Raw genomic sequence first — 22,576 nt, 5'->3', positions numbered from 1 at the left:
ATAAACACCATCACAGACCAGTTGGGACAATCAACTTGTTTCCTGCCTTGCAAATTCTATGTAAGAGTGTGAGTTTACTTTGTTAGGTTCTAACGATGCACTTGCAATCTCAATCATCAGAGGAATGTGTGAAGGAAGGGAGATTCACCCCAAACCATCTCCTGTACTCATTAATGAAGAGTAAGAACGATCACCTGATGCAGGTTACATCGAAGGCCAACTCAAGAGTTGCAGGAGGTATGTACAATTCCTAAAAACTGGAACGGGTTTTATCTTGCACCTCCCCACCAATCGTATGCTTTTCCTACATTCTCGAGTAGTATAACAGTATGGTGGTTAGCAATGCTGCCTCACAGCACCAGGGACACAGGTTTGATTCCCCGCTCGGGTCACTGTCTGTGTGGAGTTTACATGTTGTCCCCGTGTCTGCATGGGTTTCCTCCGGTTTCCTCCCACAGTCTGAAAGACGTGCATTGGCCATGCTAAATTCTTCCTCAGGCGCTGGAGTGTGGCGACTAGAGGATTTTTACAGTAATTTCTTGCAGTGTTTATGTAAACCTACTTGTGACACTAACGAGTAGACTTTAAAACTTTATAATTTTGACTTCTCCCGCCTTCAGTGGAAAGGCCCTCAATTGCATCTTGAGTGAGGTTAAGGCAGAGATTGAATAGAACATTGCACACACATTATAAAGACCAGGATCTTGGCTCTGCCACTCATTCAGACCATCACTGCTTCGCACGCCAACTTCACAAACCTGTTACAATCCAGATCCTCCAACCAACCAACCTGCTGGGTGGACAACTCCAGATTGCAGCTACCATTTGCGTGTGAAAAGGGTTTCCTGATATCGCTGCTGAATGGAGCAGCTCCAATATTAAAATGATGCCCCCAGCCTGTATCCCTCCCCCGTTCTGGATTCTCCCACCAGACTAAACATTTTCTCAGTATTTATAAACAGACCATTCTTCACTTAAGCCCACTTCTTTCCTCCTATTCACACCAAAACACATTGTTTAAATCTTCAAACAAGCCCCTTTTACCAGTGGACATATTGTTTTATGCATTTGTGGGACATGGGCGTCCTGGCTGGAGTTCATCGTCCATCCCTATTTGCCATTGGAGGGTAGTTGAGAGTTAACCACATTGCTGTGGCTCTGGAGTCACACGTAGGTCAGACCAGGTAAGGGTGGCAGATTTCCTTCCCTAAAGGACATTGGTGAACCTGATGGGTTTTTACAACAATCGTTTCATGGTCATCAGTAAATTTGTAATTCCAGATATCTTTTATAATTCAAGTACCACCATCTGCTGTGGTGGGATTCGAACCCACCTCCCAATATATCTGGGCTCACAATATACACTAATGATTTAGATGAAGAAACTGAATGCAATATTGCTACATTTGCGTATGACACTAAGCTGGGTGGCAGTGTTTGCTGTGAGGAGGATGCTCAGAGGTTGCAGGGTGACTTGGACAGGCTGACTGAGTGGGCAAAGATTTGGTAAATGCAATATAATGTGGGTAAATGTGAGGTTACCTACTTTGGTGGCAAAAACAGGAAGAAAGATTACTATCTGAATAGTAACGTGACCTGGGTGTCATGGTGGAACAGTTGCAGCAGGCAACGAGGAAAGCTAATGTCATGCTGGCTTTCATAGCAAGTGGATTTGAGTGTAGGAACAGTGATGTCTAGCTGTAGTTATACTGGGCCTTGGTGAAGCCACACTGAGTATTGTGTGCAGTTTTGGTCTCCTAGTCTGAGGAAGGACATTCTCGCTATTGAGGGAGTCCAGCAAAGGTTCACCAGACTGATTCCTGGAATGGCAACGAATGAAATATGAAGGAGGCCTGGATCAACTGGGCTTTAGAAGAATAAGGGGGGATCTTATTGTATATAAAATCCTGATGGGACTGGACAGGTTAGATTAGATGGGGGGAGAATGTTCCTGATGTTTGGGAAATCCAGAACTAGGGAACCCAGTCTAAGAATAAGGGGTGAGCCATTCAGGACTGAGACAAGGAGGAATTTCTTCACTCAGAGTTGTGAACCTGTGAAATTCTCTACCACAGAAAGCTGTTGGGGCCAGTTCATGAAAGTGCATGATCAGCCATGATCATATTGAATGGTGCTGCAGGCTGGAAGGGCGAATGGCCTACTCCTGCACCTATTTTCTATGTCTCCAAGTCTATGTTACTCTGTCCCCAGACCCTAACTGAGTTTCTGAATTAATAGTCTAGTGATGATATCTCTAAGGCCATCACCTCCCCATGTGGACAATGCCTTCAGAAACATAAGGGACACTTGTCTGATCGCCTCACCGGGCATTAGAATATATAATACTGGCAATCCAGAATAGGGGAGGAGGGAAGGATTTAAATAATAAGCAGATTCGCAAGGGATCCCAAGAAGTTAGGACACCTCTTCTTAAGTTTATGCCTTTGAAAAATTCATGAATAAGTTTGAACAGCCCGTGCATCACATGTAACGTGTATGGACCCATGGCTCAGTAAGTATAGGCACCGCAATAACAATGTTAAACACAGCATGACTGGGAATGTTACAAACAAGGCACAAGTTCCAGAAGACAGTGCTGGTTTTCACAAGGTTCATGTGGCATTTCCAGCTGCTTGCTGTACGCCTTCATAATTTTATTCAACACCTCACTGAGCTACATTCTGTTTCGTACGCACATCATTTACAGAATGTTACCGGTGTGAAGTTGTACTGATTGTACAAGGAAAACCACATTTTGGTGGACACCAACTCCGCAGGCACTCTCTCAGAATCTGTGTGCAGATTTAATAGTTGGTACATTTAGTACTGTTGACAGTCACAATGATAAGACAATTGGATCCCCTCCCTACCCCAGTGTAGCCACAATTTAACTGCCGGTTGTAGAAAAAAAGGGAGTTTTGAAAAAAGCCTATTCCTCCAATTAACTAGAACATACGACAAGCTAATGACAGCAGATCAAACGTGACTTTCCTTGGCATTCAAGTCATGTCAGTACACCTAAAATGGCAGCCAATATCAGGACTTGCAATGGGATATAATGACCGGTACTCCATTTTGGTGTTGTCTTCCAAATCTAACCCTGCCAGCCAAAAGGATAACACAGTACAGAATTTAACTGGACTCTGTCCGGTGGCCGTTTTCACTATGTGCACAACCTCAGGGGTGAAGACGCCAATGTTCGCTCCAGCCTGGGGCGATGGGCCAGGCTTCTTTAGGTCGCTCTATAACAGCGCAGGAGGGTGGGACTGGAAGTCTTTCTTGTGTTACTGCGGTTTGGACCGCTGCCATAGTTTGCTCGTCAGGGATCCAAGCGAGAGGCTAGAAGATTTCTGCTGTGATCGATCAGTTATTCGCTGCTGTTCTTCCTGGGGTTGGGAAAGGGAAACCAGAAGTAGAGATTAGAACCGTCTTTTGAAGCAATATAATTCAACTAACTCTGCTCAAAATGTTTCAGACAGACTTTCATGAGGAAACATAAGAAATAGGAGCAGGAGTAGGCCATCTAGCCCTTCGAGCCTGCCCTGCCATTCAATAAGATCATGGCTGAGCTGAAGTGGCTCAGTTCCACTTTCCCGCTTTCTCCCCATAACCCTTATTCCCCTTGCCTATCAGAAACCTATCTACCCGTGACTTAAATATATTTAGTGAGGCAGCCTCAACCACTTCAACGGGCAGAGAATTCCAGAGATTCACCACCCTTTGAGTGAAGAAGTTCCTCCTCAACTCTGTTCTAAACCGCCCCCCGCCTTTATCTTGAGGCTGTGCCCTCTAGTCCTGCTGTTCTTTCTGAGCGGGAAGAACCTTTCCACCTCTATCCTATCCATCCCTTTCATCATCTTATATGTCTCAATGAGATCTCCCCTCATTCTTCTAAACTCTAATGAGTACAAGCCTAGTTTATTCAGCCTCTCCTCATAGCTCAACCCCCTCAACTCCGGTATCAGCCTAGTAAACCTCCTCTGCACTCCCTTCAAGGCCAAAATATCCTTGCGCAGGTGCGGCGACCAAAACTGCACACAGTACTCCAGCTGCTGCCTCACCAGTGCCCTGTACAGTTGCAGCAAGACCTCCCTACTTTTATATTCAATCCCCCTCGCTATGAAGGCCAGCATCCCATTTGCCTTCCTGACCACCTGCTGCACCGTAGGCTGGCTTTTTGCGACTCATGCACAAGGACCCCCAGGTCCCTCTGCACCGTAGCATGCTGCAGCTTTTCACCCTGTGAGTAGTAGTCCTTCCTACCATTATTCCTACCAAAGTGGATAACCTCACACTTGCCAACATTGTATTCCATCTGCCAGGTCCTCGCCCACTCGCCCAGCCTATCTAGATCCCTCTGCAGACTTTCTACACCCTCCGCACAATTTGCCGTTCCACTTATCTTTGTGTCATCAGCAAATTTCGACACCTTACACTCGGTTCCCTCCTCCAGATCATCTATATAAATGGTAAATAGCTGAGGCCCCAGCACCGATCCCTGCGGCACTCCACTAGTCACCAACCGCCAATCCGAATAGCACCCATTGACACCCACTCTCTGCCTCCTATTTGACAGCCAATCCCCTATCCACGCTAACACCCTACCCCCAACTCCATGCCCTCTAACATTCTGTAACAACCTTTTGTGCGGCACCTTATCAAACGCCTTCTGAAAATTGAGAAACACCACATCCACCGGTTCCCCTCTATCCACCGCACTAGACACATCCTCATAGAATTCCAATAAATTCGTCAGACACGGCTTCCCCTTAACGAATCCATGCTGCATCTGCTCTATCAAACAATTCTCCTCAAGACGCCTCGCTATTTTCTCCTTGAGTACGGATTCAAGCATTTTTCCTACAACAGACGTTAAACTAACCGGCCTATAATTCCCTGCCTTTTGCCTGCTACCCTTTTTAAATAGCGGCGTAACATTAGCCATTTTCCAATCTTCCGGCACTTCCCCGGAATCCAGCGAGGTTTGGAAAATAAGCAGGCCTAGAGCTACCTTGTACTTCTATATGGTGCTTTAAAGAAAGCAATATGTCCTGAAGTACTCCACAACAGCACTGAACAAAATTCAAGCCTTCAGCAATGTAAAGAGGTTTCAGCACTGTAACCAATTATTTGGCCAAAAAGTTAAATTTTGAGTATACTAAAACAAGGGTCCAACAGACATGGACCTGAGGGCACGATATTGACCAGTACAGAGAGAAAGAAGTCTCCCACTCTTCCTCCAATCATGCAATAGCATCTTTTGTGTCCACCAGAGAGAACAGACAACATCTTGGTTTAAAATATCATGGACAGCATCTTTTGACAGAGCAGCACTCCTTCATTCGAATGCCAGTCTGGATTATGTGCTCGTAGGATCCCTACTGTAGAATAATAGAATCCCTACAGTGCAGAAGAAGGCCATTCAGCTCATCAAGTCTGCACCGACACTCTGACAGAGGATCTCCCCCAGCCCTCTTTTCCCATAACCCCACGTATTTGCAGCACTAAACCCTTTTGCTAGACATCTAAGGGGCAACTTAACGTGGCCAATCCACCTAACCTGCACACCTTCGGAGTGAGGGAGGAAACTGGAACACAGGGAGGAAACCCACGCAGACATGGGGAGAACATGCAAACGCCACACAGGTAGTGACCCAAGGCCGGAATTGAACCTGAGTCCCTGGCAGTGAGGGAGCAGTGCTAACCACTGTGCCGCCCGCTCTTTGGATTACTGACTCAAAAGGGAGTGTTGAAGGCATTGAACCATGGTTGACAGCCATCCAAGAAGGAGCAGAATGAATACACATGTTTTAGTTGAAAAAAAAGAGCTGCCAACCAAACCAAAGTTGGAATTAGTCATATGTAAATTTTGTAATGGTTAGTTTAATGGTTTTGACAAGGTATCTAGGCAACACATTCTTGCAAAAGTAAAAGCATATGTTAACAATGATCAAAGTAAATTTAAGGCAATCATTTACGTATTATTTGCAGAATGCCAGTGTAGCAGATTACACATCAACAAACTATTGACAAGAACCTATTGAACAGTCAAACTACTGCATCATTTCAAATAAAGGTATTTACTCAAACCGTACAATTTGCAAATGTGTTAAGATACTTTACAAAATATTAGTGAAGTTATTTTACAAATAATTTACAGTAATCAAAGCCAATTAAAATTTAAATAATTGATTAAAAATGTAAAATTTATGTAGTATTAGTAATTTAGCTATTTCATAGCAACTAGGAAACTATTTTCTTTTTGCATTGGTATCCTTCGATACTTTTGGAGGTGGCCCAGTGGTTAGCACTGCTGCCTCACAGCGTCAGGGACCTGGGTTCGATTTCTGGCTTGGGTCACTGTCTGTGTGTAGTTTGCATGTTCTCCCCGTGTCTGCGTGGGTTTCCTCCCACACCCGAAAGATGTGCTGGTGCACTGACCATGCTAAATTCTCCCTCAGTGTACCTGAACAAGTGCTAGAGTGTGGCGACTAGGGGATTTTTTACAGTAACTTCATTGCAGTGTTAATGACACTAATAAATAAACTTAAACTCACATGGGGCAAAGAATAGGAAGTTCATTTTGAGTTAATTTCTGCTGTTGTAAAAGCATGCCAAATTCAAAGGTTTTTAAAAGATAATATGCAGAAGCTGTTATTGGTACAACCCAAATCTTTTCTTAAACTCATTTTCTCAAAAAAATGACTTTTACCGCTATTAAACAATACTTTAAAAACTGTTGTCTGGCTTAAATAGTATAGATGCTTGCTTCCAAGATTAGAATGAATAATTTAACAGGAGAAGGTCCATCTTAGGAATCAGGCATTTTGAAAAAAAGCCAAAGAATGGTTGAATGATTTCTTCCAGTGATCTCTGAGTGACAAGGGAGGCCCCAGTTTCAGTCTCTGCTCATTGTTAAATCAGTTAAACTCAGTTGGGTGGCAGCAGTGACGATACAAATAGAACATAGAATCCTACAGTGCAGAAAGAGGCCCTTGGGCCCATCGAGTCTGCACCGAACACAATCCCACCCAGGCCCTACCCCCATATCCCTACATATTATACCCACTAATCCCTCTAACCTACACATCCCTGGACACTAAGGGGCAATTTCTTAGCATGGCCAATCAACCTAACCCACACATCTTTAGACTGTGGGAGGAAACCGGAGCACCCGGAGGAAACCCACGCAGACACGAGGAGAATGTGCAAACTCCACACAGACAGTGACCCGAGCTGGGAATCGAACCCAGATCCCTGGAGCTGTGAAGCAGCAGTGCTAACCACTGTGCTACCGTGCCACCCCAATGACTTCACTATCCCGAGATAAGAAAAGGGTATGCTCCTGATCACTATCCACCAGCCTTTGATCATAGTCGGTGCTTACGTGTGTGTGGGGGGGAAAATTGGCTCGAGTTTGACTGTGATACTTCTGTACTCAGTCAGTTGAGTTCAAACATGAATACAGATTACCTCTGTGAGGATGATGAGCCTCTACGAACTTCCAGTGGGGATGAACAGGTGGCACAGTGGTTAACACTGCTGCCCCACAGCGCCAGGGACCCGGGTTCAATTCCAGCCTCGGGTGACTGTCTGTGCACAGTCTGCATAAGTTTCCTCCCACACTCCAAAGATGTGTAGGCTACGTTGACTGGCCACGCTGAATTGCCCCTTAGTGTCAGGGGGATTAGCAGAGTAAATATAAGGGGTTACAGGGATAGGACCTGAGTGGGATTGTTATCAGTGCAGACTCAATGGGTTGAGTGGCCTCTTTCTGCAATGTAGGGATTCAGTAATTCCATGAAGAGAATCTGTTCAAAGCAATCCTGTGGTTTATCTCAATGCCACTAATAAGCACAGCGGGGGACACCCTGGTAATCATAAGGGTAACTGCAGAGGCATTGGAGAGAAATTGGACACTGACCCAATGTGTGGAGGGGAGAATTAACACCCAAATCCATGAGAGGCACTCCTCTGTATCTCTCAACAATTGACACTGATAGCTGCATAACCTCGCAACAGAGGGAATTCTCACAGGGCCACAAAGAGATGACTAAACAGGTGACGTGTTGGAGTGATTAACAACGAAGGCGAGTGAGCGTTGCCCAGGTAGCAAACTGACAATATTACAGAGAAGGACTTGCTCACTACTGCACTGGAACAGCACTGAGATTGTTTTACATGCTGACATTAACTTTTGAATCCTTACCTGTGCTAACAGCTCCTGTCTCTTTTTAAACGCTTCAATTGGATCATCTTCGAGAGCATAGTTCTCCAGTACAGTCCGGATATCATCAATCCCACTCATCGCAATTGCTGCAATGCAAAAGCACAAAGAAAAGTGAGGCAGGGCTGCTACATTCCTGACACAATCACTCAGACTAGACAGAAATGTAGAATGCCAGCTTGAAATCCACCATGGAACTAAACTGTTTCACTATAGGATTGGGAAAACTGGCTCCAAGACATTATCTGTTGGTTTTATGGGTAAATACACACAGTTTGGATGGTTATATCTCAGAGTCTATCAAAGTCTCAGTTTGACCTGTGTTCATACAGTCAGTCTGACCCGTGGGGAACTACAACTGGCCGCAGTGAGGTGGAAAACAACAACCAGGTTAGGCCTCTCAGTCCAATGGTCCCTGTTATATGAATGTCAGAAGGGGTTAAATCAGATCGGGTGCAATAATCTCCCAGATCATGTTAATTCAGATCATGTGTGGTTAGAACAAAGAACAAAGTGCAGCACAGGAACAGGCCCTTCTGCCCTCCAAGCCTGTTTAAGCTAAACTGCTCTTACATGGCCCGTACCCCTCTATTCAGGTACCCATCCAGGTGCCTCCTAAACGGTGCTAATGTGCCTGCTTCTACCACCTTCTCTGCACTCTCTCCAAAGCTTCCATGTCGTTCCAGTAATGTGGCGACCAGAACTGCAAGTAATACTCCAAATGCAGCCTAAGCAAGCTGCAGCATGGTTTGCTAACTCTTGTACTCAATGGTTGTAATGTGAAGAATGCTGACTTGAGCACACTGTAAAAGACTGGTTATGGATCCATACCCCAGCGTGCGTGTCAGTGTCTGCAGGATCATTATTGGAAGGAGATGAGGAGAAAACGGGTTCAGTTTGTGTTTGCTACGAAGGGTGCGGAATGAACTGCTTGCAGATAATGGAGAAAGTGGAGTGATTCCTTGGAACAACACCTGGCATCTTTCTCCTTCTCATCAACGTTGGGACAACTGCAATCGAGGACATTGGTCAACTTACAGCCAGTTTCAAACCTGTATTCAACAAACTGAGGGAACAGGCTTACCCAGCTAGAAAGACAGCTGGGGAATAATGTGGGAGAAAAGAAATGAAAGGACAAATTTGCATTTGTATAGCACCCTTGTTCCCAATACATCCTAAAGGACTACATGACTACAGTCGCTACTGTTGTGCAGACAGGCAAAGCAAGATCCTACGTACTACAATGACCAGATAATCTGGGGTTTTTAAAAAATTCATTCACGGGACATGGGCTTTACTGGCATTATCGCCCATCCCCAGTTGCCCAAGAGTCAACCACATTGCTGTGACTGTGCAGTCATATGTAGTCCAGACCAGGTAAGGACGGCAGATTTTCTTCCCTAAAGGGACATTAGTGAACCAGATGGGGTTTTCCGTCAATGGTTTGAACAAAGAACAAAGAACAACCCAGCATGGGAAACAGGACCTTCTTCGGCCCAACGAGCCCGCGCTGCCATCTTAACAATGCATTTTTCCTACACCTCCCTTGACCCGTGTGTATGCTTATGGTACCCCCATCGGAAACCAGATTCAGGGGAGAATAATTTAGGGGCAATTTGTTACACCAATCAGCCTAAGAGCACATCTTTGGGGTGTGAGAGGAAACCGAAGCACCCGGAGGAAACCCACGCAACCACAGGGAGAATGCCCAAACTCCCACAGACACTGGCCCAAATCCATGTATCTGCACAGCTAGCAGTGATAGTCACTGAGCTGTTGTGGTGCCCATCTGCTGGTCCAGTTTTAAGCGTACACAAATGACGCAAAGTACTAGGCCACTCTCGAAACATCCAAGAGCAGCCCACGCACGACCCACCGTGTGCGTGCCCCTCGTTAGACAACAAGGTGGACCGACACACCTGCGGAGTAAAAGAGACAAAACATCAACACCTGTAGCATTAGATTTCCAGGAACATCCCCAGGCTCTGAACCTTATTTAAAACCGTCTCCTATAACCCTCCATCCCTGTTTCAGTCATGTGCCTATCTAAGTAAACCTTAAACAAGTCCAGCGTGCCTGCCTCCACCACCTTACTTGGTAATGCATTCATGGTCATCAGTAGATTCTTAATTCCAGATTTTTAAAAATTGAATTCAAATTGCACCATCTGCCGTGGCAGGATTCGAACCTAGGTGCTCAGAACGTTAGCTGAGTTTCTGGATTAATAGTTTAGCAATAATCCCACAGGATCATTGCCTTCCATTGAATGTTGCTACAGCCCTGCCCTTGCTTGGGATCTCCACATAAACCAGACGCCACCTGTGTCTAACACTTCGGAAAACAGGTTAAATATGCATTTTCAGAAAAATGATCAATGAAATGTCAGAGTTACGACACCTTCTGGACCTGCACCGGATGTCCTTTTATTTTAGTCATGAAGAAAGAACCAAAGTTACAATCAGTATATAATTATCTGTAACCATGCTGACAAGCCCTGCCCTACACACTAACTCTCTTTAATAACAGCCTTGCAGTCTAAATTCTCGCTTCATTTCCAACAACTCTGACTTTGGGCAGGGATGGCCTCAGATTCTCAGTTCTATTTACCAGCATCAGGCAGTCACAAGGTTAAAAGAAAACATTATGCATTGACATGTTGAAACCGCCAAAGACAAGTTAAAGTTTATTTATTCGTCACAAGTAGGCTTACATTAACACTGCAATGAAGTTACTGTGAAAATCCCCCAGTTGCCACACTCCAGTGTCTGTTCGGGTACACTGAGGGAGAATTTAGCACGGCTAATGCATCTAATCAGCACGTGTTTTGGACTGAGAGAAAACCGGAGGAAACCCATGCAGACACAGGGAGAACATGCAGACTCTGCAGAGAGAGTGACCCAAGCTGGGAATCGAACCCAGGTCCTTGGCACTGTGAAGCAGTTTGGGAACCTGTCTGTCCCACTGTCCAGCATTCAGTTGCAGAGATAGGGCAATTTCTCTGTTGCAATGGATTCTGGGTAAAGCGGTCTCCATTCCACAGAAGCCATTTCTTGCACAAAACCTGCAGCTGCCTTGCGCTCGGCCCAGGTGTCTTGCTGTAAAAAGACTTGGCACACTGAAGGCCGAATGCAGTCCATTAGAATTTGCCTGTGATTTCAGAATACCTCAAAAGGTTATGTTGCATCATGCATCTTGTTTGAATCTCTCGCTAAGAGCCTGGTTTTTTGTTGGGGAGTGTTACCGTTCCCAATCAGTTTTGTAGAAATTGCTCTGCTGATTACTTTGAACGAGTATTTTTTTTAAATCCACTTCTTTAAATTGGACACCAGATACAAACTTAATCCAACTGAAAGCGGAATCCACCATCAATAATGTATATTTCCCGCATGAAACTTTAAAGAAAAGCATCATCTATCCAATGCCAATTAAAGTTGCAAATTAAGATGTGTTTTTATGTCGCCTGGTACAGGATCTCGGGGTGTAAAGGTTCCACAAGTGCTGACCAGCTACCAATATTTCAGTTAAGCAGCCTTCCTTCCAGCTTAAGCCAAAACATTACAGGATACTTCAGGGGAGTGGCTCAGTCCAATCCTGTGTCAACACTGGCATACTACATGGGAGGCAGAGATAGTTAACTCATTCTGTTTCCTGCTTCCCATCTCGTGGCATTCAGACCAACTGTAAATCCTGGTAACAGCATAGAAACTACAAACGAGAAGCAGGAGGAGGCCATTCGGCCCTTCCAGCCTGCTCTGCCATTCATTTTGATCATGGCTGATCATCAAACTCAATATCCTGATCCTTCCCCCCCATATCCCTTGTTCTCTTTAGCCACAGATTCAACAGCACAGGTGGAGCAAGTGAACCCAGAATCCTCTGACCCACATAGCTCAGTGTTACATTACACACCTTAGTTTAATCTCCAGCTCGCAACCTCTCGGAATCAGAAATCAAGTTCAAGCCACAATCTTGTGCTGTAGCAGAAAATCTGGCTGCAACTTCCGCGCAGTACCGAGAGAGTGCGGCATTATCTTCCAGTACTGAGAGAGTGCGGCATTATCTTCCCGTACCAAGGGAGTGCGGCATTATCTTCCAGTACTGAGAGAGTGCGGCATTATCTTCCCGTACCAAGGGAGTGCGGCATTATCTTCCAGTACTGAGAGAGTGCGGCATTATCTTCCCGTACCAAGGGAGTGCGGCATTATCTTCCAGTACTGAGAGAGTGCGGCATTATCTTCCCGTACCAAGGGAGTGCGGCATTATCTTCCAGTACTGAGAGAGTGCAGCATTATCTTCCCGTACCAAGGGAATGCGGCATTATCTTCCAGTATCGAGAGAGTGCGGCATTATTTTCCAGTACCAAGAGAGTGCGGCATTATTTTCCAGTACTGAGAGAGTGCGGCATTATCTTCCAGTACTGAGAGAGTGCGGCATTATCTTCCAGTACCGAGAGAGTGCGGCATTATCTTCCAGTACCGAGAGAGTGCGGCATTATCTTCCAGTACTGAGGAGAGTGCGGCATTATCTTCCAGTACTGAGGAGAGTGCGGCATTATTTTCCAGTACTGAGGAGAGTGCGGCATTATCTTCCAGTACCGAGAGAGTGCGGCATTATCTTCCAGTACCGAGAGAGTGCGGCATTATCTTCCAGTACTGAGAGAGTGCGGCATTATCTTCCCGTACCAAGGGAGTGCGGCATTATCTTCCAGTACCGAGAGAGTGCGGCATTATCTTCCAGTACCGAGAGAGTGCAGCATTATCTTCCAGTACCGAGAGAGTGCGGCATTATCTTCCAGTACCGAGAGAGTGCGGCATTATCTTCCAGTACCGAGAGAGTGCGGCATTATCTTCCAGTACTGAGAGAGTGCGGCATTATCTTCCAGTACCGAGAGAGTGCGGCATTGTCTTCCAGTACCGAGAGAGTGCGGCATTATCTTCCAGTACCGAGAGAGTGCGGCATTATCTTCCAGTACCGAGAGAGTGCGGCATTGTCTTCCAGTACCGAGAGAGTGCGGCATTATCTTCCAGTACCGAGAGAGTGCGGCATTATCTTCCAGTACCGAGAGAGTGCGGCATTATCTTCCAGTACTGAGGGAGTGCGGCATTATTTTCCAGTACTGAGGGAGTGTGGCATTATTTTCCAGTACTGATGGAGTGCGGGATTATCTTCCAGTACTGAGGGAGTGCAGCATTATCCTCCAGTACTGAGGGGGTGCGGGATTGTCTCCCAGTACTGAGAGAGTGCGGCATTATCTTCCAGTACTGAGGGGGTGCAGGATTATCTTCCAGTACCGAGAGAGTGCGGCATTATCTTCCAGTACTGAGGGGGTGCGGGATTATTTTCCAGTACTGAGGGAGTGCGGAATTATCTTCCGGTACTGAGGGGATGCGGGATTATTTTCCAGTACTGAGGGGGTGCGGGATTATTTTCCAGTACTGAGGGAGTGCGGCATTATCTTCCAGTACTGAGGGGATGCGGGATTATTTTCCAGTACTGAAGGGGTGCGGCATTATCTTCCAGTACTGAGGGGATGCGGGATTATTTTCCAGTACTGAGGGGGTGCGGGATTATTTTCCAGTACTGAGGGAGTGCGGCATTATCTTCCAGTACTGAGGGGATGCGGGATTATTTTCCAGTACTGAGGGGGTGCGGGATTATTTTCCAGTACTGAGGGGATGCGGGATTATTTTCCAGTACTGAGGGGGTGCGGCATTATTTTCCAGTACTGAGGGAGTGCGGCATTATTTTCCAGTACTGAGGGAGTGCAGCATTATTTTCCAGTACTGAGGGGGTGCGGGATTATTTTCCAGTACTGAGGGAGTGCGGCATTATCTTCCAGTACTGAGGGGATGCGGGATTATTTTCCAGCACTGAGGGGGTGCGGGATTATTTTCCAGTACTGAGGGAGTGCGGCATTATTTTCCAGTACTGAGGGAGTGCAGCATTATTTTCCAGTACTGAGGGAGTGCAGCATTATTTTCCAGTACTGATGGAGTGCGGGATTATCTTCCAGTACTGAGGGGGTACGGGATTATTTTCCAGTACCAAGAGAGTGCGGGATTATTTTCCAGTACTGAGGGAGTGCGGCATTATTTTCCAGTACTGAGGATTATTACATTCCAGGTGCCTTCTTGAATTGAGGCTCATTCTGTCTGCTGCTCAGAAGGTTGTAAAAGATTCCAAGGCTTGAAAGGGAAAGAGTTTTCCCACCATTTTGGCCAACATTTATCCCTTAACCAATACTGTCTGGAACAGATGAACCTGTCACTTACCCCTGGAATGTTACTGTGGCCAATATTCCCTGTCACACTTGCCTGTACAGTAACAGCAAAACACCTTACTATCTGGCAGCTGCATCAAGATCACACCCGTCAACTGACAAGTTTGCCATCCAAGTAACATGGTCAAGGTCGCTGACAGCGTCAGAATGAAACTTTAAATTACTCTCCCGGTAATTAAATAAGGTTGAGGTGAAACTTACACCTCCGTTACTTCAGCAAAGTATTCCAGTGGGAACTCAGTCTACCCGAGGTGCTAAGCAGCAGAGTAAAGAGGTTCTAGCTTTGAGGCTTTCTTCCAGTTCTCAGTCAACATGCTATCGATTTGAAGGCCAAAAGGGAACATGAGAGCGGTGAGCCACTTTGCTCTGCCGTATGACACTACCTTACAGTAATATCCTTGAGGTTTGGAGAACTGCAGAGTGGGTAACAATCTGCGTACTTGTCCCACTCTTGGCCCTCTGATTCTGGGTACCAAACATCCTGCATCACCACAACTAACTGCAATTCATTTCCATCCTTGCTGTCACCTTCTTTTCAAATTTGACGTGAACACAAGCACGATCAGTCATGAAGCTACTCAAGGTGGGGGTGATGAGTGTTTGTGTGTGCAATACATGGGTGCAAGAGTGTGGGATTGTGTGTGTGTGTGTGTGTGTGTGTGTGTGTGTGTGAGAGAGAGAGACAGACAGCAAGCAAGCGAGCGTGTGCATGTCTGCCTGTGTGTGCCCGTGCATCAGGATGTGAGCATGCGCAGAGAGTGAGCAAGCATGCACGCACGCGAGAGCAAGTGTGCGCGCATGAGAGCGAGCGTGTCTGTGTGTGTGCAAGTGAGAGCAAGCCTGTACGTGCGCAAGTGAAAGTGAGCGTGCGTACGTGCACACATGCGCAAGTGGGGGCGAGCGTGTGCACGGGCGCAAGTGAGAGAGAGCGTGTGCGCGGGCGCAAGTGACAGCGAGCGCACGCAAGTGGGGGCGAGCGTGTGCGCAGGCACAAGTGAGAGAGAGCGCGTGCGCAAGTGAGAGAGAGCGCATGCGCGGGCGCAAGTGAGAGAGAGCACGCGCAAGTGGGGGCGAGCGTGTGCGCAAGTGAGAGAGCGTGTGCGCAAGTGACAGCGAGCGTGTGCACGGGCGCAAGTGACAGCAAGCGCGTGCAAGTGGGGGCGAGCGTGTGCGCAAGTGACAGCGAGCGTGTGCACGGGCGCAAGTGACAGCAAGCGCGTGCAAGTGGGGGCGAGCGTGTGCGCAAGTGACAGCGAGCGTGTGCACGGGCGCAAGTGACAGCAAGCGCGTGCAAGTGGGGGCGAGCGTGTGCGCAAGTGAGAGAGCGTGTGCGCAAGTGAGAGAGCGTGTGCGCAAGTGACAGCGAGCGTGTGCACGGGCGCAAGTGACAGCAAGCGCGTGCAAGTGGGGGCGAGCGTGTGCGCAAGTGAGAGAGCGTGTGCGCAAGTGAGAGAGCGTGTGCGCAAGTGACAGCGAGCGTGTGCACGGGCGCAAGTGACAGCAAGCGCGTGCAAGTGGGGGCGAGCGTGTGCGCGGGCGCAAGTGACAGCGAGCGTGTGCGCGGGCGCAAGTGACAGCGAGCGTGTGCGCGGGCGCAAGTGACAGCGAGCGTGTGCGCGGGCGCAAGTGACAGCGAGCGTGTGCGCGGGCGCAAGTGACAGCGAGCGTGTGCGCGGGCGCAAGTGACAGCGAGCGTGTGCGCGGGCGCAAGTGACAGCGAGCGTGTGCGCGGGCGCAAGTGACAGCGAGCGTGTGCGCAGGCGCAAGTGACAGCGAGCGCGCGCAAGTGAGAGTGAGCGTGCCTGTGCATGTGCAAGTGAGAGCGAGCGTGTGTGAAAGTGAACAAGTGTGTGCGCAGGTGTGTGCACATGTGTGCATGAGAGACAGCGAGCGCCTGTGCCTTTGCACGTGAGAGTGAGTGTATCTGCTTAGTTGCTGGGAGCCTCATTAAGTGATGTGTGCTTTGCATCCTGTAAACCATCAGTCTCCCCATCAGAAAATGATTGGTTTTGGTTTCTATTCAGTTTCTCAATCCGAATAAACGCACTACATTTTCAAGCCAGCCCTTGTAGGCTCAAACTCATCTGGTCACTGCTGAAGACAGTATATGGCTTTGCCTCCACAGCCTCTCCTGTCCCATTAACTTTTCCCCAAGACAAAACATCTCATTCATGTAGTAGCAATCAGGCCCTCTCCCCATCACAAAGCAGACTGAGCAACAAGAGGGAAAGGGGCATCGCATACACACACACACACACACACACACACACACACATACACACACACACACACACACACATACACACGGTGAGCACAATCTCAAAGCAATGATGTGCTTTACCCGTCAGGCGGGGGACCTGCTGATGTCACACATGTCAATGATTGGGAAAGTACGCTGTGGCCCAAATCACTCATCGGAGAGGATCGTCTGCCCACAGGCATCCTTCAGATACCCCACAGGTACCCTCTGCACAGCAGAGAAACACTACTGCCTATTTGGTCCTGACCCTTCCAGTGAGGAGCACCTTCTGAAAGGCTGCTCGTGCTGGGTTTTTCCACACACAAAGATCACCGGCTAATTCACATTAGGGGGTTGTTTCTCTGATGGTCCTCTTCCCACTGGAGGCGATAGTTTGATAGGAACAGGCACTCTCGCTCAGGCTTCCTGATGTTAAATTTAATGCGAATACAGACCCCACATAATTTAGCCCAGCACAATGCAAACTTAAACACACACCGGATCCTCTTCAAACCTTCAGTGTCACAGCTTCTCTTTAGCCTCCGTGACCTTCTTACTCTGGCCCATTCAAATGAACAACAAATATTTAACTCGTTCATAACTAAAGCAGCCATTTGGCATTGTTCCCACTGTGGACCCTGGTCCAAGAGAGATGCCAGATGGCACCATTGCAGCTGCCTGCAGAGACATGATCTATAGTGAGTGGCATCACAATGGCAGTGCGTGGTGAATGAGTTAATCTACATCAATAGTGAAAAGGGGAGGAAAAAAAATACATTAATATAACACAAAGGCCAAATAACCAGATTGTCATAATTGACCCAAAGGTCCTGGGCACATATGCCTCTTTGCAGCTTTCCGATGATTAACTGTTAAGGTACCAGTTGCAGTATTTGTTATGCAAACTTGAAGAGGCTGCGTTTATTCAACTAGAGAAATTTGGGAGGGGAGGAGGAGGGTGGAAGAAAGGGGAGAGAGGGAGAGATCGTGGTTTAAGTTTGGGCTCCAAAAAAAAGAGAAAACGACCCAACCCCACCCAACCAACATGACCGAGTGATCCAGCACCTTCGGGGGAAACCTCTCTGGTGAGAATCTGTGGAACAAAACACACTGCCTGCCTGCCTACCAGCTGGCAAATGGGAACTTACTTTTCAGGAATGCCGCAAGTTCATACAAGGTTCGGTCATCAGAATTTCCATCCCATTTCTTTAGTGCAATACCATTGAAGGGCTGGAGTCTGAAAGCTTCCTTTTTACAGTCCACGATAATAACCTTGGAAGGATCCCTGTTCAGACACGACACGTCCTACAAGTGCAGAAAGAAAGAAGTTATGAAAATAAAACCATAAGGTACAGAAGCAGAACTAGGCCATTCGGACAGTCTGCTCTGCCATTCCGTCATAGCTGATACCTCAACCTCACTCTCTCGCCTTTTGCCCGTAACCTTTGACCCCAATAACAATGAAGAACCTATCTATCTCTGTCTTAAAGACACTCAGTGACCCGGCCTCTACAGCCTCCTGCAGCAAAGAGTTCCACAGATTCACCACCCTCTGGCTGAAGAAATTCGTCCTCATCCTAGTTCTAAAGGGGACATCCCTTTACTCTGGCCTCGGATCCTAGTCTCTCCCACTAATAGAAATAACTTCCCCCCCGTCCACTCTACCCAGGCCTTTCAGTATTCTCTAAGCTTTAATGAGAATTCAATACAATTTGTATTCAAGTGGCCCCTCTTGGCTGTTCAGGTAAGACAGTGGGCACACCAGGCAAGGAAAGCCTACATTTGACTCTCAGTCCAAGCTTCCAGACAGTGCACATACATAAATTGGAGTTGGTTGTAAATAATTTGCCAACATTTTCTAGGTCTGAAGAGCAAGAACGGTCACTTTGAATAGGGGAGCCGTGTACGAAGTGGGGGGAGGACGGGGAAGGAGTCGTGCATGCGGGGGACGGGGAGAGGAGCTGAGCACGTGCGGGGGGAGGGAAGCCGCGCATGTGGGGAGTGGCGCATGCGCGAGGGGGGTGGGGAGTGCGGCAGAGGGTGCCATGCTCGGGGGGGGGGGGGGGGTTAATGCCAGATGAAAGTTGGTAAGCTTTGAAAAAAAAGAAAACGTAAAACATAGTCAGTGTGAATATCATATTAATAAAAAAAACATTAATAATAAATATACTGCCATTGCCATCTGCAGATATAGAATTGCTAGATTCTTTAACCTAATTATCGCAAACCCATCTGGTCCCAAACAAAGCACATCAGTCATTGTTTGACCAGAAACAAATACTAATAAAGCTGTTACGTGTTATCCCTTCATAGGTGGAACCTCCTAATTAATTACAATTAAATCCACAGTCACTCCATATAAATGTGTAGTTTATTAACGGAGCAGTTTGCAGAGAAACCTGTCAAAGGTTAGCATGTTTTCACTATGCAGACATCTGATAGCAAACCAGAACATTAACCAAGTTGAATGAAGGCAAAACTTCAAAGGGTGTGAAAATAATACCAGATTTCTATAGTAGCATTTCAATGGCTATAAGAAACAACAAACAGGCTTACAGCTGTTGTCATTTTGTGAATATATTAAAAGCTCTCTAGGTTACCTGTTGATATATAATCTTGAAAATAAGAAGTGTGTACATCTGAGCTTTATATAGCATGAAGATCTGATCCCAGGTCAACGCTGAGTAAGCTAATCTAAGCAAGGAGGTGAATGCATCATTGCATCCCAACCGCACACTCGATTCACTCTCTCTCAATCCCTCCAACCGGTTTCTGTCTCACCCACAGCACAGCCTGCCCTGGTCCAGACTACCAGTGACACTCTGCCTGCAACTCTACTATTTCTCATCCTCTTTGTGACCCTTTAAAAACACAAGGAGCAGGCCAAATTGTTCCTTGATCCTCCAACATGCAATAAACTTTTGTCAACTTCACTTTCCTGGCCAAATCCCTCAGAGTCCATTAAACATGGGATAAAGAGAACCATAACCCTCTGAGTGGAGAAATTTCTGATTTCAGTCCTAAATGGCCAACTCTTACTGAGACAATGTGTCCTCGTTTCCAATTCTTTAGCCAGGGAAGACAGCCTCAACATCTACCCTGTCAAACCAATTCAGAATGGGACGTATTGCACAGAGGTCATCACTCATTATTCTAAACTGCAGACAGTATGGGCCCATTTTACTCAATTCCTTCTGGTAGGACAATCACCTTATCGCAAAATCAACATAGTCATCTTTTGTCACACCCCTTCTTGTGAATGTGTGTGAGCTTATACGTGTGCATGCATGTATAACCTACTTTACAGAAGGAGACCAAAACTGTACAGAACTCCAGGTGTGTTCTCACCTGAACGCTGCAACAACTGCAGGAAGACTTTCTAAAGTTCAACGCAATATTTGCCTTCCAAATTTCTTGCTGCATCTGCATATTGTACACGGATACCCAAGTCCTTCAGAATAACAACATTAAATTGTTCCTCATTTTGACTTTCTGTTCTCAAGGTGAATAACCTCTCGTTTCTCTGTGTTGTGCTTCACCCACCACCTTACTGCCCATTCACTTTGCTCCGTCTATATCCCTTGCAGGCCCTTTTGTATTTATCTCACAGCTTACTTTTCTATCTGGCTTTGTGTTGTCACCAAGCCCGGGTAAATTTCACTTAGTCACTTCACCAAAGTCATTTACAGTGATTGTAAATAACACATCCTTGCAGCATCATGACCTGCCAAGTGAAAATGATCCATTTATTTCCATTCGGTTTTCTGTCCTTCAGCTAATCCTCTAGCCATGCTCACATATCCCACGTCCCCAATGGACCTTTACTGTACGCAACAACTATTCCATGTCTTCTGCATGGTTCGCCAAAGTGACACTGCTCTCTCATGATACGATTGCTTGCAATCCCTAAATACTGAGCACATTTCCTGCTAACACCTCCTCAACTGTGCCTAACGTGGCCACCTCCATTCTGCCCCAAGATTCTGCCGTTAGCCCTCCTCTGATTCTTTGTGCCTCTTGAAGAAATTATCCAGGAATAACCATATACGGTCTTAGACTCTGAGTCACAGCTGCTGAAAGGAATCTGAAACGCTGTCTAACACAACCGTTAGTGTCTATTAGTGCTACAGGAAATTGGTTTCCATATCTTCATCCACGCTGTTCATTGTCTGATGCTGAGGGTTGAAAATTGGTTGAAAATCCTAACTGGGCTTGCCCATAAAGTGAATCATTCTCATTTTGGCTTTGTCCCTATCCAGTCTGCTTACAGCCACTGTCAAGCAACATGCCACTGAGTCATTGGGAACAAATGCATCAAGGCCTTAAGAGGGGCGCAGACACGATTCATTGGAGATAAGGGGTGGGTTGCTCCCCTTATAGTGAGTAGATGTATTCCTGGAGGATTCATCACACGACTTGCCCCCATTTATCTTTGTGGCATAATGACTGCCTATGCCCATTGGAAAGCAAAAAGACTCATTATCCAAGTGGATGATGCTTGGCTGGCAGCCAAACAGACCTTTGCCCCCCTCATTTTCAATATTTCCACATCTGGTAAAAGAGAAATGTTCAAAGAAAATGACAGCAAAATAATGTTTTTTCAAAGCCCCAATGATTTTTCTCCTGCGTTGCAGTGATCTCCAATTCCTGGCCTATAGTGGAGGACTGGATCCTAACTAATTCAGAACACTGTATAGAAAAGAACTGAGTGTGCTACAGCACCTTTCACAATACATCACCCCCTTTGCTACACTGCTGAAGGGCTTGGAAAAGTAGACAGCCATCGGTTACCATTTGGAAGATCCAGAGTAGTGCGTCTCAAGGACTCTCCGTCTCTCCTGTGACTCCATCACAGTCCTGTTCTCTGCAATTCTTCCCCATGCTCCCTCCCCACAAACTGCCTCTACAGAACCTACTACTCAACAATGACTTTGGCTAACTCTCCTAACTCTTCCTGACAGCTGTCTGTTTTTGTTTTGATTCCAGATGTTGTTAATACTGGACAACTTAGATCCCAGGGTGAAACCTGGTTTGATAGATTCTAACCATGGAGGAAAGTTACTGAACAAATTCACAGGAGTCTGATCAACTCTCAATGCAGAGAATAAAATATTAAGACAAGAACAATGAATTCAATGCCAAGCAAAAGGTTGGAAAGATCTCGACCAGCACGAGAAGACAGTTGAAATTCCCACTATTTCTTTACCCTAACAATGTCTTTACAAACACACAAACCAGTGAAGAGTTACCACTAGCTTGAAATAAAGGCTCCTTGCTTGGAACTGGCACAGTGCAAATGATTTTCTTCGAGTTCTTGAGCATTCACTTGATGCTTCTCAAACACCTTGTATCTCTCTCTCTCAGAGACACCCAAAAACTGCACTCTAAACTCACTATTTCATCATCCCTGCAATGAGTTCCCTAAACCCAGTCTTCCAACAGAACCTGTTCTGAACTGACCACTTTTACTGAGTCCTATAACTGATTTAGTTAACAACTGTCCCACAAGCCTTGCCATCTTTTTTTCTGTAAAAAGTCTGACAACACCAGGTTTAAGTCCAACCGATTTATTTGATAGTACACTCACTAGCTTTCGGGTTAGTCCCTTCGTCAGGTTTTTTTTTCCTCAGAGAGCTTAAAGTTCCTACTTTCTCTCTCTGACACAGACTCCAAACACCCTTCAGCTCCTGTATTTTCTGCGTCTGTCTGACTGGACCACTGTAGCGAGGCAATGATAAAGCTTTAATACTTTGCGGTTGGTTTTTAAAATCACTGAACCCCTTTGAACCCATCTCTGTAACTTTAGAGGTCGTAAGACCTCATTAAAAAC

The 22,576-nt window shown here is 46.4% G+C and overlaps 1 protein-coding gene across 1 annotated transcript in view; it reads right to left on the bottom strand.

Annotated features, from left to right (window-relative positions):
* Nucleotides 1-2,597: 2,597 nt before the first annotated feature.
* timm50 (translocase of inner mitochondrial membrane 50 homolog (S. cerevisiae)) overlaps nt 2,598-22,576 on the bottom strand; it is a 135,845-nt gene continuing 115,866 nt past the window's right edge. Inside the window, exons 8-10 of the mRNA XM_080181945.1 lie at nt 17,895-18,051; nt 8,210-8,316; nt 2,598-3,386 (exon numbers count right to left, since the gene is read on the bottom strand). Coding sequence (XP_080038071.1) covers nt 3,285-3,386; nt 8,210-8,316; nt 17,895-18,051 — 366 coding nt within the window. The 3' untranslated portion in view covers nt 2,598-3,284. The remainder of the gene's footprint in view (nt 3,387-8,209; nt 8,317-17,894; nt 18,052-22,576) is intronic.

The sequence above is a fragment of the Carcharhinus amblyrhynchos genome, unplaced genomic scaffold (assembly GCF_965287045.1).
Source record: "Carcharhinus amblyrhynchos unplaced genomic scaffold, sCarAmb.v2.hapA scaffold_44, whole genome shotgun sequence".
Taxonomy (NCBI): domain Eukaryota; kingdom Metazoa; phylum Chordata; class Chondrichthyes; order Carcharhiniformes; family Carcharhinidae; genus Carcharhinus; species Carcharhinus amblyrhynchos.
The sequence above is the reverse complement of the archived record's forward strand: the minus strand, read 5'-3'. Positions and strand labels throughout refer to the sequence as shown.